The sequence below is a fragment of the Seriola lalandi genome, unplaced genomic scaffold (assembly GCF_002814215.2).
Source record: "Seriola lalandi dorsalis isolate HSWRI2012SDOR001 ecotype SW California unplaced genomic scaffold, Sedor1 jcf7180002054575, whole genome shotgun sequence".
Classification (NCBI taxonomy): Eukaryota; Metazoa; Chordata; class Actinopteri; order Carangiformes; family Carangidae; genus Seriola; species Seriola lalandi.
This window is the reverse complement of record NW_019525128.1, coordinates 148,228-163,687: the sequence shown is the minus strand read 5'-3', so window position 1 is coordinate 163,687 and position 15,460 is coordinate 148,228. Positions and strand designations below refer to the sequence as shown.

At 39.0% G+C, this 15,460-nt stretch overlaps 3 protein-coding genes across 3 annotated transcripts; all 3 read right to left on the bottom strand.

The window, feature by feature from the left end:
- Positions 1 to 488: 488 nt before the first annotated feature.
- On the bottom strand, positions 489 to 1,454 carry LOC111663367 (olfactory receptor 11A1-like). The gene has a single exon (XM_023417539.2). The coding sequence runs from the start codon at positions 1,452 to 1,454 to the stop codon at positions 489 to 491; it is 966 nt and encodes a 321-aa protein (XP_023273307.1).
- Positions 1,455 to 7,844: 6,390 nt separating this feature from the next.
- LOC111663366 (olfactory receptor 11A1-like) lies at positions 7,845 to 8,771 on the bottom strand. The gene has a single exon (XM_023417537.2). The coding sequence runs from the start codon at positions 8,769 to 8,771 to the stop codon at positions 7,845 to 7,847; it is 927 nt and encodes a 308-aa protein (XP_023273305.2).
- A 3,931-nt stretch (positions 8,772 to 12,702) lies between these two features.
- On the bottom strand, positions 12,703 to 13,629 carry LOC111663347 (olfactory receptor 10J5-like). Its single transcript, XM_023417513.1, has one exon. It carries the CDS (start codon positions 13,627 to 13,629, stop codon positions 12,703 to 12,705), a length of 927 nt encoding a protein of 308 aa, XP_023273281.1.
- Between the last annotated feature and the right edge of the window lie 1,831 nt (positions 13,630 to 15,460).

The following is a 15,460-nucleotide window of genomic DNA, read 5'->3' as shown; positions in this document are numbered from 1 at the left end:
CCTAATGCACATAATACACTGACTATATAGTACCTCATACATCTCATACGCTTAACATTGCTCCTACTGGCCCAGCTTTCTACTCTGTAAGGTAGAAACCTTCTTCTGTTCTGGAAGAAGAATTCTTCCCCTGTGCTTTTCCTTGTGTTTCTCATTTTTTGTGTTAAAAGGACTTTTTCCTTATTCAAATTATAGTATAAGGATAGAGTGGTCATATATTGTGCAGGATTTTTGGTCACATGCCATTGCTTCATATACAAGATTAAAACATAACAATGTGAAAATAGAACAAATAAATGAAAGTTGCCTTTCACTGAATAGAAATAAAATTGTGTATCAGTAGTAGGTCTGTCATCAGACAGATAAAAATAAAAATTTTGTAAAAATTTGGATGATAACTTTGTCACCTTTAGATAAAATATGTTAACTGAAGAAATTAATATTATGGACAATAAAGTAGTTAGTGCATACATTTATTGTTTTTCTTGTTATTCAAGGTGTACAAATGTGTTAGATGATCTACACTTCCTCATGGAACGTGAAAGCAGACTTTTACATATAAGGCGTATTTTGGACATGTTCAGGCCATACATGACAGGGTTGAAGAGCGGCTGGCATGTTAGAAAGTACAATGATAAAAATATTCGCAGCATGTTAGGTAAACTGCTCATATCAAACCTGCTCTGTAATATTTCAAAGAAAACCCCAAAAGAAAAGTTTAGGAGAGAAGCAAGGTGAGGTGTGCAGGTACTGACAGCTTTCTGTCTGGTCTGTTTACAACCAGAAAAACACACTTTAAGAATCTTCATGTAAGTGTAAAGTATTACAGATACAGGAATACAGACTGTGAGAGAAGCAGCAATGAGTTCATAGATGTTATTGGCTCTGGTACCATAACAGGCCAGTTTGATGACTGAGTAGTTGTCACAGTAAACTTTATTAATGATGTTCCCACACAGCTGTAAAGAGGCACTCAAAGATGTTGTGACAAAAACAGCTAGAAAAGGAGGTAACCACATAACAGCAATAAGTAAGGCAACCTTATTAGATGTCATATGTGCATTATACTGTAAAGGATAACAGATAGCCAGGTATCTGTCATAAGACATGATGGCTAAGTTCGTAAACTCTACACTTCCATAAGAGTACAAACAGAAAATCTGCAGGAAACAAAAAGGCACAGAAACAGTGTGAATGTCAGAGAGGATCTGAAGCAGCAGGAATGGAAACAACCCTGTGCTACCATACAGTTCATTTACAAACAGGCTGCACAGAAACAGGTACATGGGTTCATGTAAGCTTCTGCTCAGACAGATAACCACAATCAGCACAACATTGGCACAGATTATTACAATATAAAAACACATAATAAATATGAAAAAAAAGTATTTAAAAATCTCTGTGTCAAAGTAGGCATCAAGTGTGAAATATGAAACCTGTGTAGAGTTCATCATGATCCTAATATTGATTTAAATCACAGTAACACTGTGCACAGACTGAAGTGGGTATAATACTAATGTAACATTTTGTTATAGTTGTGTAAATGTGCAACCACTTTAAACTTTAACATTTACCACAGAGTGCAGCTAAAGCATCAGCACAAACAGTATTCAATCCACTCACAGTCAAGAAATTAGTAAGGAAACATATGACAGACAGCTCAAACTTACCACTCTCTTATTTTAAATCAACATAATGGTTAGGCAAGACACTTTAAACATTTTCTGACATCATTGTGATAATGATACTGTGACTGCTTCCTAATTGAACTGTAACTCTGCCTTTGCTTCTTTTAAATGTTTCAAGTCAGTGGATGCCCACACCAACAACTGAACTAATTATCAGAGGAACCACTGGTTTTTTTTTTTAAACATTATCTTTATTGGTTTTATAACATGTACAGTACAAAGGCTGACTCAACAGACAATGTGTAAATATGTGATCACATAGATGCCTGAACAGCCCTCCCCTCCCTCCCCACAAGGAACCACCGTTAATGATAAACGATTTTCCAATTGGTGCCACTGGCGGGTCCAGGGAATGGATCTGCCCAGTCAGAGGTGGGATATAGATTTAACTCTTTGGTTAGTAAACCTAACTTTCAGTGTACACTTTACACCATTACACTTATTGATAAACATACTGTGACAGTGGATAAAAAATGAGCTGTAGTAAACCAAAAAGTCCTAAAAAAACAGTCGTCATTGTTTGTTAAACCCAATGACGCTAATGCTAGCTACATAAATCTGTCTTGTCCAACTTTGTAGGCCTAAAAAAATGTTTGCATGCCCTATTCATTCATGCATAAAGAAATAAATGTATTGAGTAAGATATAAATTGGCATAATAGAGCAGGATAGAGCAGCCAGCACTGCCAGTTCAGAGTCAGAGGATGAGAACCAGCTTGATAATGGTAGAGATATAACAGGAGACTCCAGCTTCATCCAGTGAGAAACATGCTGTCTTCAGTTACAACCCATTTTTACAGAGAAGTACAGAAGACTGACGGAGAACTCTGTCACATGGTGCAAAGACAAACGCAACCTCTTTATCTGTCTCTTAAGCCTTATTAAAATTTACAGGAGTGAGTTATATGAAAATTCATCCCCGCACAGTTGTCATGAAGGAGGAAATTAGCTATATACTGTTTTTTTTAACATGGGAGTCTATGGGGATTGACTGTCAAGACAAGAGGCCATTCAAAGAACTGCAGTTTTTGGTTCCTCTGTGCTGGCTTCATTTTTCAGCCTTGGAGGTTGCCACTCGATTGAAACTGCTATTTTGCCCAATCTACTCTACTCTCTCGAAATGTTTGCAAATGTCAAACCTGCTATAGAGTGCACGCAAACTGAGACGGGGGTGACAGCACAATGATGACTCAAAGCATACAGCCAAGACAACACCGGAGCTTCAGGACAAGTCTCTGACTGTGTTTGAGTGGTTCAGACTTAGTCTTAGGCTTAAAGGGGACCTATTATGCTTTTCTGAGTTTTCTCTTTCTTATAGTGTGTTATATAGGTTTTTGTGCATGGTCTACAGAATCCCAAGGTTCAAAGTTTACACCAAAGGGAGAAACTCTGTCAGGGCAAAACCCGATTTTCTGCAAGCTTGGCATGCCCCCACACAAGGCACAGCACATAACTACTTGAAGAGTTTTCTTTAGTTTTGTAAAGACAAAAAGACATATGTTCTCAAATGCCTGAAGAAATTGACTTAATTTTTCCACGGTTCTCCAGTGCTCCAAACATTATAGTGTGAGCTCGCACTTCAAGGACGACTGCTTCAGAAACCACACACAGTTAGACACTTCTCGCTTCTGCATTATTATTGTGGATCTGTGACGTTAACCTGATCACGTTAGTAAAAAGCAGCATAGCAAAGATATAAATGCTTAAATGTTTGTCAGTATTGACATGCTGTACCTTGTTAGTTTGGATAAATTATCCATAATATAGCCGCTCAGTTCATTTTTCAGGAACTATGCGCACCAAAGTTTAATTCATTCACATTTACCGGCACTGTGAACAAGCACTGTCTGTCTGTTCATCCATTATTTATATTCCTTTGGTCTGGAAGTGTCCACACAAAAAAATCAAAAAGGTTTCTCATAAAAGTATTCCAATTCATGAATATTGTAATCCCAAGTCTTTGCAGACTGTCCACCGTCCAGCGGCTGGGTACGCTTGTTTTCTGCTCCAGTCCAGCTTGTGAAGATGGATCAGGTCTGTCCTCTTCTGGCTCAGGATCGGACTGTGCAAAACAATGAGGCAGAACTGAAGCCACCACAACCGTTTGCTTACACAAGACATGCGGAACGTGTTGTTGCCATGGTAGTTGCTGTCAAAGCTGACCAATCAGAGCACACTTGACTCTGTTTGGTCAGCTACAGGGGAGGGAGTGGGGCCTTAAAGAGTTCTAACAGAGTGTTTCAGACAGAGGGTGAAGACAGTACAGTATAAAATGTACAGTGGAAGAAAAACATTAAAGCATGTAAATCTATTTTAGTCGACACCAAGAATGAAATGATGAACACTAAAAATGGCCATGATACTTCCTCTTTAAGTCGTATAGTCCCTCTGTGGAAATACCTTAAGATAGTAGTTCAAAGCTGCTTCCCGTCCAATCCCATTTGCCTGGCTTTTCACTGCTATGCAGACGACACCCAACTATACCTGTCATTCCCTCCAGACAACCCCACTGTCTGTGAGCAGATCTCAGCCTGTCTGTCTGACATATCAGATACCTTCAACTAAACCTTGCTAAGACTGAACTCTCCATCATGATATCAATAACTCTTCATCTCTTGTCCCAACCAAGGTTGCAAGAAACCTGACTCAGTACGTCACTAAAATCTTGGCCCAGATCATGGTTATCTTTTTCCTTGACTACTGCAATGCTCTTCTGTGTGCAGTGAAATCCTTACAGATGCGGCAAGACAATGTCCTTCACGTTGTCATACCCTCTGCCTCCTAGTCCTCTCCCTCTCTCTGTGCAGGTTGCTAATTGCTGATGCCGGTCGGCTGTGTTGGAGTGCCCAGATGTCGCTGATTGCTGTCTGCTGCCTCAGCCTACTTAAGCTCCCTGAGTCAGTCAGTCAGCGCTGGATTGTAGACTCAGCTACCGAGTTAGTTCCGTCTCCAGCTCCTGAAAAACGTATTCTAGTTGTCTCCATTCAGTCTGCCGTCTATCCATTCTAACCTGTTTCTCTTCTGCTCAGGATCACCTGCACTCCCACCCGGCCTCCAGCTTCCAGATCCCCTGCCCGGCTCAGCTCTGCTCCCTGCCACAGTCCTCCAGCCATCATCCACCTCATCTGTCCCTTCATCTGCCCCGCACCTTCTCTTACAATAAAACTCTTTGTAACCGCCATCTGCCTCCAGTCTCTGCCAACTCAGTCCACCCACCTGGTCTGTAACACACGTGACCATACTGTCAGCATCCTTCACACAAGGTAACACACACTACATGACATCCAGAATGTCCATATTATTATAATAACAGTCAAAGAAGAAGATGTGTAATTCAAATTTATAGACTATTAGCTTTAGAAAATGTTTATATTGTTGTTTGATCAGTTAACCGCTTGTATTATGATTAATTCCAGGTTTGAAGGATGTAATATGAAATCAACACTCATATTACTCCTCTCTGTCATTATTAGTGCCATTAGGTTTATATGTTATTTCATTTAATGTTTTATGGTCATGGTGGAAGACGGATGTGCGAGTTTATAGGTAAACTCTAGAATTAAACAAAAGTTCTGAGGAAAATTACTTTCTTCTCCAAGTTGAAACACAGGAGAAGATGGGTGACGCCCCTGAAACATGCGCCAGAGTAATTTTTGTAACTTTTAATCATCATCAAGTTTTCCTTTTTCGAAGCTTTCTGACAATTTTAGAGTCATCTGTTCAACACCAGTCTCCTCTAAAGTTATCCAGCCAAAGTGAAGAGCATTAGAGTTTATTTCGCATCAACCCACAAGAGACGCCAGCAGATAACATCTGCACGACCACCTGCAGGGAAACTGACCAATAAACTTTGGAAAAAATTTATAACAAAGTATCTATTGCCGTTTAAAAGATGGACTTGGAAGCTAATCAAAATAATGAAAATTACATGCGCATTCTTCATGTTTGCACCTGTCTGCACCTTAACCGATAGGCCTAGTCATCATCCGGATACATACATACTCACGCTGGCACATACATACATACTGAATATTTAGATATGTGTATGCATGTATGTGCAAGTGCTTAGTACCAGTATATATGTATGTGCAAGTGAAGCATTCAGTTTTGGCCTAGGCGGCTTTTCATAGGTTCCCCCACTACCTCCTTGTAAAGTTTCAGAGAGAAGGATGTTTCTGTCCCTGGTATAATAATTATCTTCGTACCATCAGGGTAGAGTAGAAAGTCGGCACCACCTTGCATATTTTTGTTGAAGTCCTTCATTTTTTGTAAATTTTTTTTATCGTGTTGTTCACACCAGTATTCTAATCTATGTTTATACAGTATTGGATATGAATGGCCTAATTCAAAAGACAAGTAATCTTTGAAACTTTACCTTCACTTGTGCCAGGCTTATCAGCATGATACATGAATTTGATGTCTGAGAAAGCAGGCTGAAGCCACAAAAAGGACAACACATTGTACTCTGTAACAGAACAAATAAAGTATCAATAGGCAAGTTCTCACAATGGTGGACCTTTCTCGGAGATGTCAAGATGTTACTAGACCAGAGCCACCTGACAGGAGTGGTGTGGCACGTAACACCTCTGTTGACTTAACATGACAGAGAGGGAACAATAATAAGACTTATGTATTGATTATCAATGTGCTCTGCATCCTGCATATCATGGTCAATGGGAGTAACTGTAGTATGTTAACCTTTTTTGTGAGGTGAGAGAGCATTTTTGTGACATGCTCAGAGAATCAAAATAAAATTATGCAGCTCTGTTGAAAATACAAATCAGCTTAAATGTTACTGACATATAGACACTAATTGTGGCCATCAACCGTTTTAACTTTTGCACTGGAGAAATCTGGTTTGATCATCATGGTATTAGACTCATGCTGCCTTGTTCACAATAACTGTCATTTTGTATTTGATTGAGGTAACTGATCTCTGTTCTGTTATTTTATCGAGGTGGTGTAATTATCACTGGTGTTCCATACATGGCAGACTAGATGTAATGTTCATTTGTACTAGGTTTTAATTGTTTGAACGTGTGTAAAATACACAAAATTTCGATGAATGATCTCTACAGTTAATCTATATTCACCCTAATGTTAGCCTAATATAATGTCTCCATGGTTACAGCTTTAGATGAATAACATTACTTAAGTGATGTAGGTTACTGCATAGCTAGCTTCATGATAACCTAACGTTGGAAGGCAGAGCATATACATATGGAAATATAAACACATTGAACAACATTGCTCGTTTGTGGCAACACATAGCGACATTAGTTACCTAGCAACAACGTTCCACTTCCTTTTCAAACTTCTATCAAAACTTTCCCAGTCATAGTTGTCCGCCAGGAATTGTCCCGTCATCCACGACCAATAATATCGACGGACCACTGCGAACTTCCTTGGCTTCCACCATCACTTTGTCTCACAAACAATATGAAGAGTTTTACACGCGGAATATAATTAGAGCACTTATGATACACCTGTCTTGCATTGTGGTGGTGAGCTTAAATGAGGCTTCATCAATATCAGGTGTAAATGCAAAGTTACAGTCATAGTGAGGCCTTAAGTGTCACATGACTGAATGCGATCCAGCATACTCTGGGTGACTGGCAGAGTGCACCCTGCCAAGACACAAGAGAGGGCAGAGACACCCTACTGGTGCCAGTCATGAAGAACCAATCAGAGGAGTCTTTTTGAATTATCACCAAACCAGGAGTCAAGGTTTCCAAGCCAGGACAGGTTACCAGTAAACATATTCACACCAACAGAATATGTACATCTTTAAATTCTGCTGAGCTCAGTGTTCTCAGACTGAGAGAGAATAAAGGAGCCACACTGAGACTGACTACTTCTGCAAACATCAAGGAGCTGATGCGTTGCTCGTGTGTGGACTAATTAAAGCATAAACTGTTTGATGGGTTAAACTCAAGCTCTGTGGAAGTTGAAAGTCACTTAAAACAAAAACATCACACACCACCATGTTTCTCAGATCAAGTGAAAAAGAGAAAAACAAGAAAGATCACTTTTCACAAAGAACAAAGAGATACAGTGAGGTCCACAACAACATCACTGTTGACACTGATGAAGTCAGGAATGGAATTCATTTATTGTTTTTACATGTAAGCAAAGTTGAACAGATCTGCTGGCTGACCTACACTTCACCGCACAGCAGACGTTTACACATGACGCAGATTTTGGACATTTTCAGCCCGTACAGTACAGGTGTAAAGAATGGCTGGCAAGTTAGAAAGTATAATGATAATAAAATATTCAGCATATTGGGTACACTGCTTGTATCACATCTGCTTTGTAAGATTTGAAAACAACAGCCAAAAGAAAAGTTGAGCAGAGAAGCAAGGTGAGGTGTGCAGGTACTGACAGCTTTCTGTCGGGTCTGTTTAGAGCCAGAAAAACACACTTTGAGAATCTTCATGTAAGAGAAAAGGATTAAAATGAGAGGAATGATGATTGAGATGACTGTGTAAATGAGGCCATAGATGTTATTGACTCTGGTGTCAGAGCAGGCCAGTTTAACAATGGAATAATTTCCACAGTAAACTCTGTTAATGATGTTCCCACACAGCTGTAATGGCAAACTCAATGATAACAAAACTACAATGGCAAGAAAAGGGAAAATCCATGTCACAGCAATAAGCATGGCGACCTTGTTAGAGGTCATACGTGTGTTATATTGTAGAGGATGACAGATAGCCAGGTATCTGTCATAAGACATGGCTGCTAAGTTTAAAAATTCTACACACACATATGTATAAACACAATAAATCTGCAGGAAACAAAAAGGCACAGAAACAGTGTGAATGTCAGAGAGGATCTGAACCAGCAGGAATGGAAACAACCCTGTGCTACCATACAGTTCATTTACAAACAGGCTGCACAGAAACAGGTACATGGGTTCATGTAAGCTTCTGTTCAGACAGATGATAACAATCAGCAGAACATTGGCACAGACTATGAAAATATATAAAGACATGATAATAGTAAAATATAAGTATTTGAAAACGCCAGTGTCTGAGTAGGCACTTAGTAGGAAATATGAAACCTTTGTAGCATTTCCCATGATCGCTCTGGCTCATGAATCAGTGATAACACTGGGCAAGATGAACTAACTCCATAACATTTTGTTATAGATTTCTAAAGGTTAACTCAAACCTATATAGCTTTGCTTGTTTAGGACTGTGTGCGGCTAAAGCATTAAACACCCAGAGAACTCAATTTACAAACAGTAAAGATAACTACTATCAAGAAAACTATTTTGAAACATTGTTCAATTTTTCTGTTTCCCAGTTGTATTGTGTCATACTGAGGTAAGACATTATACATTCAACTACTGCAGTCATACTCTGAGTCCAGCATAACTGGGCTGAACCTCTGCTCCTGCTTCTTTTAACCTTTTCAAATCAGGTGACACCCACCACAGCATCACTCTAAGACCTCTTTGTCAAATAAGCCACTGGTTGATACTGATTTAGAATTCATGCCTGAAGACAGAGCAAACTTTTGTTAAGCACAAAGTGCAAAGAGCTCAGTGAGAGCAAGGAAATGAAATGGTTCTGCTTTGTTTTTTTCTTTCTGGAACTTTTTTAGTCTTTATGTGCATGTCATTATCAAATAATACACATAATAGTGCAATCACACTTTTTCCCTACCATTCCTGTCAGAGATCTATCCCTCCTAGGAGGCTGCCGCGCCGGATCCGGCGTGTCGATGGGAACGTTCCCGTTCAACAAGCTGTTTCCCTTTGGCTCATGCAGAGATCTCTGCCTGGAACCTTATATCAGCATCATTCATATTGTTTTGGCTGTGTGGATAACCTTCCATGGCTCAAGCGCATCATGCATGTCATTACCTACAAGGAGTTTTATTTCAGCATCAATGTATGGCAGCTTCACTTTCTGGCCCCACAGCTCTTTCTCAATGTCCTTCTGCAGGGGGAATATGCTCCTTTGTTACTGAGATCCTCCTTTGGTGAGTTGATTCATTTATCTTCCTCAAGTCCACTAACTTTTCTATTGTTTACTTGAGCTCATTGTAGTTAAGACAAGCTCAACTCCAATTCCTTTTTCCGTGCAAAACATTAATGAGCCCCTGGGGTCTTACAAATGCATTTGTCTCCACAATTTCGCTGACTTTCTTTGATTTGATACAGACAGGAAGAACACACTTCTCTCTGGCCCCTTCACAGGTGGTTTTCTCCAGTGCACTTGAGACAACAGTTTGCTCCAAAATTTGCCTGGGAGGAAATTGTTCAGATTTTTTTGGCCATTTGTCACTTTGCTTTGCTTTTCCCTTAACATTCCTTACTGACATCAACCTTTCCTTATGAAATCCAGCTTGCCCTTGATGACACTCAACTAGTGTGCGATTTTCTCTGCTGAACAAACATGGCATAATAAGGGCAACATTTTTCGATGATCTTGTCGGACAGTCTTTGTCATTTTCTGTCTCTCTTGCTGTAGCTATATTGGTAGCAAAGCTGCTTCCTTTTTTCTTGACCTTTCTTTCCATCAAAGAAGTTTTCTTTTTCTTCCTTTCTACAAAGGTCATGGCGAGATGTGTGAATCTAATGCTCTTGTGGCTCTTTTCCTGAATCTCAACACCCTCCACCTTTCTCTAACTTTGTAGGGCAACTTTGTGATGATCACCCTCAGATTTGGGTTATCCAGCTCCTCCGTTGTCCGTGTCTTTCAATCCATTACACCAACTCAAAAGGGAGAGTGAAAAGTTGTTGAGTGCCAGGTCATCCTCTACCTTTATTTGAGGCTGCTTCAACACTCTTTCCATCACTGCAGTTGCAATTTTCACTGCATTGTCATAGTGGTCTTCCAACAGGTGCATGGCCTCCTGGTAATCATGGTCAGGGCACATGTACAGTACAGCAGTACAGCCTATCTGTGTGTTTGTGACCCGAAGCAAAGTGGGTCAGCACCTAAAAAAGGAATAAGTCGCTAGCAGACAAGCTAGCAGTGGATGTTTACTGCCAGACCATGATCCACTAGATCGTGTTACCATAGACACACTGTCCATATGAGTTACCTCAACATCACATGCTGGAGACTCTTTATTGCAGTAAATCCATTAAACAGCACACGGTCAAAACATATGGATCTAAACTCTGCTGACTCAGTGTCTTATTGGCACTGACTTATCCAAAGCACTAAACTGTGTTACAGCATAATTACCTGTTGTAACCTACAACTATGCACCTGTACTCTAACAGGTTACAGTGCTAACGGAGCAAGAAGCGTGACCTGAGCATAGTCCATTATTCAACACACTGACTATTGTATAAACTTGAATAAAATCAGAATGTAAATGGGGCTACCGTGATTAGTCGCCATAAACAAAAACAATATTTTAAGTCCAGTAATAGTGTGAGCTGGATCAATAAGGGCCGGGATAAGATTAAATAAAATCCTAACAGTTCCCATCCCTACAACTGGCTACTGTCTGAGCACATCAGTTCAAATCCCTTCACTACAAGTCTTGTTTCACCAGTGTTACTTTGTTATTAATATTTTTTATGCCGCACAGTGAGATCACTCACAAAAAAGTGAAGGATTACTTCATTTGTAACCGTCGTGAATTCAGTACTATTACAACCAGGCAAGGAATTTCACAGCAGCCTCATTGGCCACCGGCTGTTGTTGACCCTCCCTCTGGTCCCTGCATTGGGTTTGCCTGTGAAATTGACCATCAGTACTAATAGTTCTCCATTGTTGATGAGCGGTTGGAAGAGTTAAGAGTTCAGAAAGATGATGATCAATTACCCTGGTTCAGAGTCAGAGAGAGAGGGAGCGCAGTGGAAAACTACTGCTCTCCACCTGATGTTCTGATAACTTATTGACATAATTATAAATATATATAAATATAGACATTTATATATTTTTTCTATGACTGTATAGTTCACATGTAGCCGCCACTTTCCCCTGTAATAACATCGAATTACAAAAATGATAAAAAATAATGATAGTCAATTTCCTGGCCTGAACTATTGTTTCAGTCAGATTAGACGCACACACACTTTCTCTCACACACACTCATCATTGCGTCTTAGTCCCCCTGTGTTCTTATTTGTACAGCTTGAACTTTACCATGCAAAATAATTAATGTGTGTTTGACACTTGAAGACTGTTCTTACATTCATCTGCTGAAAGTGATAAGTTTCCCCAGGGGATGAATAAAGATCTATCTATCTCTGAAATGAAATATATTTACATATTTATAGATTCTGGCAAATTGATACATGATAACAGACTGCATCTTGAAATTTCTTTTTTATTTATATTAAAAAGTGAATTATTTTCACTTGATTTCCACGTCATTTTTTATCTTCTTGCTTGTTTTTTGTTTTAGCAGAAAGTGCAAGTTATTTCTTTGTAGGCGTCAAAACACTCAGGGCCTTTGTGCCATAAAACTTTGTGGAAGGAAAGGCCACATGGCCTCGCTTTGCCTGATTATAACACTGAATTTTAAATTCTCTGTTTCAGGTAAAAAATAAGCTGCTACTACTTTAGTGTCTTATTAAATTTGGGCTAACATTTGAGTCACAAAATATGCAATTATGAACATTTTACATATATTTATGCATGTCATATATTCTAACAAAATCTCCACTGCTATCTCTGATGTCATTTGAATTGCATACATAAGTTCATGTAAAGATCCTAAAAAGGTTTTGCAATAAGACTGTATACACTGCCATTTTCATCTTATTGTAAAACTTATGTAGGATTCCCACACTAACTTTTGTAATGATGTTAGGAATCAATCACTTATTTAAAAAAAAATCATCATTTTATTGCTTTCTTTCATACAGTGTATTTCAAAACACAGTATCATGCAAAACTACATTGTCAAATCAGACCTGGGAGTCATCAGTTAATGCAGCTGAATTTCAAATATTATCGTTTTGACCTTCAGCAACCACAAATACATTCTTAGTGTCTGGGAAACATTGAAATCTGTTGAATGGCTGTTACATAAGTCGTCTACATTTCAGCAAAGACAAGACTTTTACATATGATGCGGATTTTGGACAAATTTAGACCATACAGTAAAGGGTTGAAAAGTGGCTGGCATGTAAGCCAGTATAATGATAAAAAAATTCTCAAAATATTGGGTAAATTATTCATATCAAACCTGCTCTGTAATAATTCAAAACAAGCTCCACATGAAAAGTTGAGCAGAGAAGCAAGGTGAGGTGTGCAGGTGCTGAGAGCCTTTTGTCGGGTCTGTTTACAACCAGAAAAACAAATTTTAAGAATCTTCATGTAAGTGTAGAAGATTAGAATTAGAGGGCAAAAGATTGAGAATAAAGTAATAAAAAGTCCATAGATGTTATTGATCGTGATATCAGAACATGACAGTTTGACAATGGAGTAATTGTCACAGTACACTTTCTCAATAATGGTCCCACACAGCTGTAAGGAGTTACTTAAGGATACCATCACAATACACAATAGTAAAGGGCAAAACCATGTTATAATAAGGAGGATGGCAATTTTGTTAACTGTCATTTGAGTGTTATATTTTAGAGGACAACAGATAGCGAGGTATCTGTCATAAGACATGACGGCTAAGTTTAAATATTCTACACCTCCGTAAAAGTATAAAAAAAAGTTCTGCAGGAAACAAAAGAATCTAGAAACAGTGTGAATGTCAGAGAGGATCTGAACCAGCAGGAATGGAAACAACCCTGTGCTACCATACAGTTCATTTACAAACAGGCTGCACAGAAACAGGTACATGGGTTCATGTAAGCTTCTGTTCAGACAGATGACCACAATCAGCAGAACATTGGCACAGATAATAAGAAGATATAAAGACATGACAATCATTAGAAACAGGTATTTAAAAAGCCCAGTGTCAAAGTATGCAGCAAGGGTGAAATATGAAACCTCTGTGGAGTTTATCATGATCTTTTGGCTTCATATAGCAGTTATTAACATTGTTAATACTGAACACGGTACTTGTTACATTTTGCTAAAGTTAAACTTTAACATTAAGCTCTGTGCTTGCTTGGGCCTATGTGCAGCTTCAGCATTAAACACAGTAATAATTTTCAGGCTTGGGATGGAGAGGATATGCATTATCTTATTTAAAGTCTATATAACGCTGAAACAAGACAGTACAGAGCCTAGTTTATGACTGTGTGGCTCCTGACATTAGCCTATTGCAGTGAGACTGAGTCTGTCCTAACTGAGCTTTTTAAACGTTTTCAGGTCAGGGGACGCCCACAGCAGGAGCCTGACCTCATCATCAGAGGAACCACTGGTGGAAACTGATTTCTGATGTCAGAAAAGTCATGATTAGATAGATGCTTTAAATTTGTAGAAATACAAACAAATATTTTGTACAAATCTTGTAATCTTTAATGTGGATACCAAACTGGTACCACATATATTTGGATTTAAATGTATGTCATACCAAAATATCTATGGTTAAATGATAAAATGGGTCATTGTTGAGCTGAAACATGAACTGTTGCTCCAGTCTTAGGTCATGTGCACTGCCTGTCATATGTCTCTCATTCAAAGTGGCTTCCATTTAGTCGCTCTACTATAAAGGCCTGACTGATGGAGTGCTGCTGAGATGATTGTCCTTCTGGCGGGTTCTCCATCGCTGCAAGGAATTGACGAAGCGAAAGAGTGACCACTGTCACCTCACTGACCAAGGCTCTTGAAGCCTTTGCTAAAAAAAATGTGCATGTATAGAAAAGATCTGACCAAAAAAAGGCAAAACTGTAGGAATGAAGTCTGTGTACAAATGATATCAGTGGTAAGATTGCACAAAGATTCTGTGAAAAATGAAGTAGTAGAAGTAGAAGAACATCTGTGTAACAATACAAAGCAGAAAACTGTATAAAACTCAACGTTCCCACACTGTGTGTGATGCGAGTACAAATTTTGCCCATGCTTCTACACCTGAATCTGACTGGACAATGACAGTCCAATTACCTTCATCTCTGCCACAGATATTCAAAGGTGTAGATTTTTAAAATGGACGACATGGCTCTGTTGTCCATGTTGAAAATAAATCATCCCTTTCAGGATCAGCTGCAGAGATGATGATTGGACTGTTACTGTTACAAAATCACATTGAAGTCAGCAACAGTGCCTGTATACTGGGGATAGTATAGTATAATAGTATAATAATGATCAATCTCATACTTGAATACAGTGTGTTATTATTAGTGGTTTACAAAGGTCAGTAATAAAACACCACTGTAATTCGGATTAGGAAAGCTGCTGCTCTCAGTCAACCCCTTCCATCATTTCCCAAATAAACGCTGAAATCACCAAGCAGAACTACGATGGCCTCTCCAAAACCCCAACCACAGACACCAAGAAGGTCGGGTTCTCAAAATGCTGCATGAAACTGAAAAACGATAGACCCTCTACTAAACCAAAAAACATTCATTCTGCTTGTCTTTGCAATTGTATGTCAAAATGAATACCACAACCTCAACTTTGCAGCCCAAGCTGCCTCAGTGCCAACAGATCTGTTTCAAGCCATGAAATTTCCAAACAGGCGTGAATTAACCGAAACTACCAATTAATTGCATTGCAAATATTCCTTGCCTCAGTTGATCGTGTGCACAAACAGCAATGTAGTTGTGTTTTGTTGTGTTTTGGGTGGCTGACATAAAAAAAAATCTGAAGATAGTAATAGGAGAACTATGCCATCCCCAAATTTTTCATAGAATTTGTAATGCATCAAGATTTTTGAGAAACGTGAGCTTGTAAT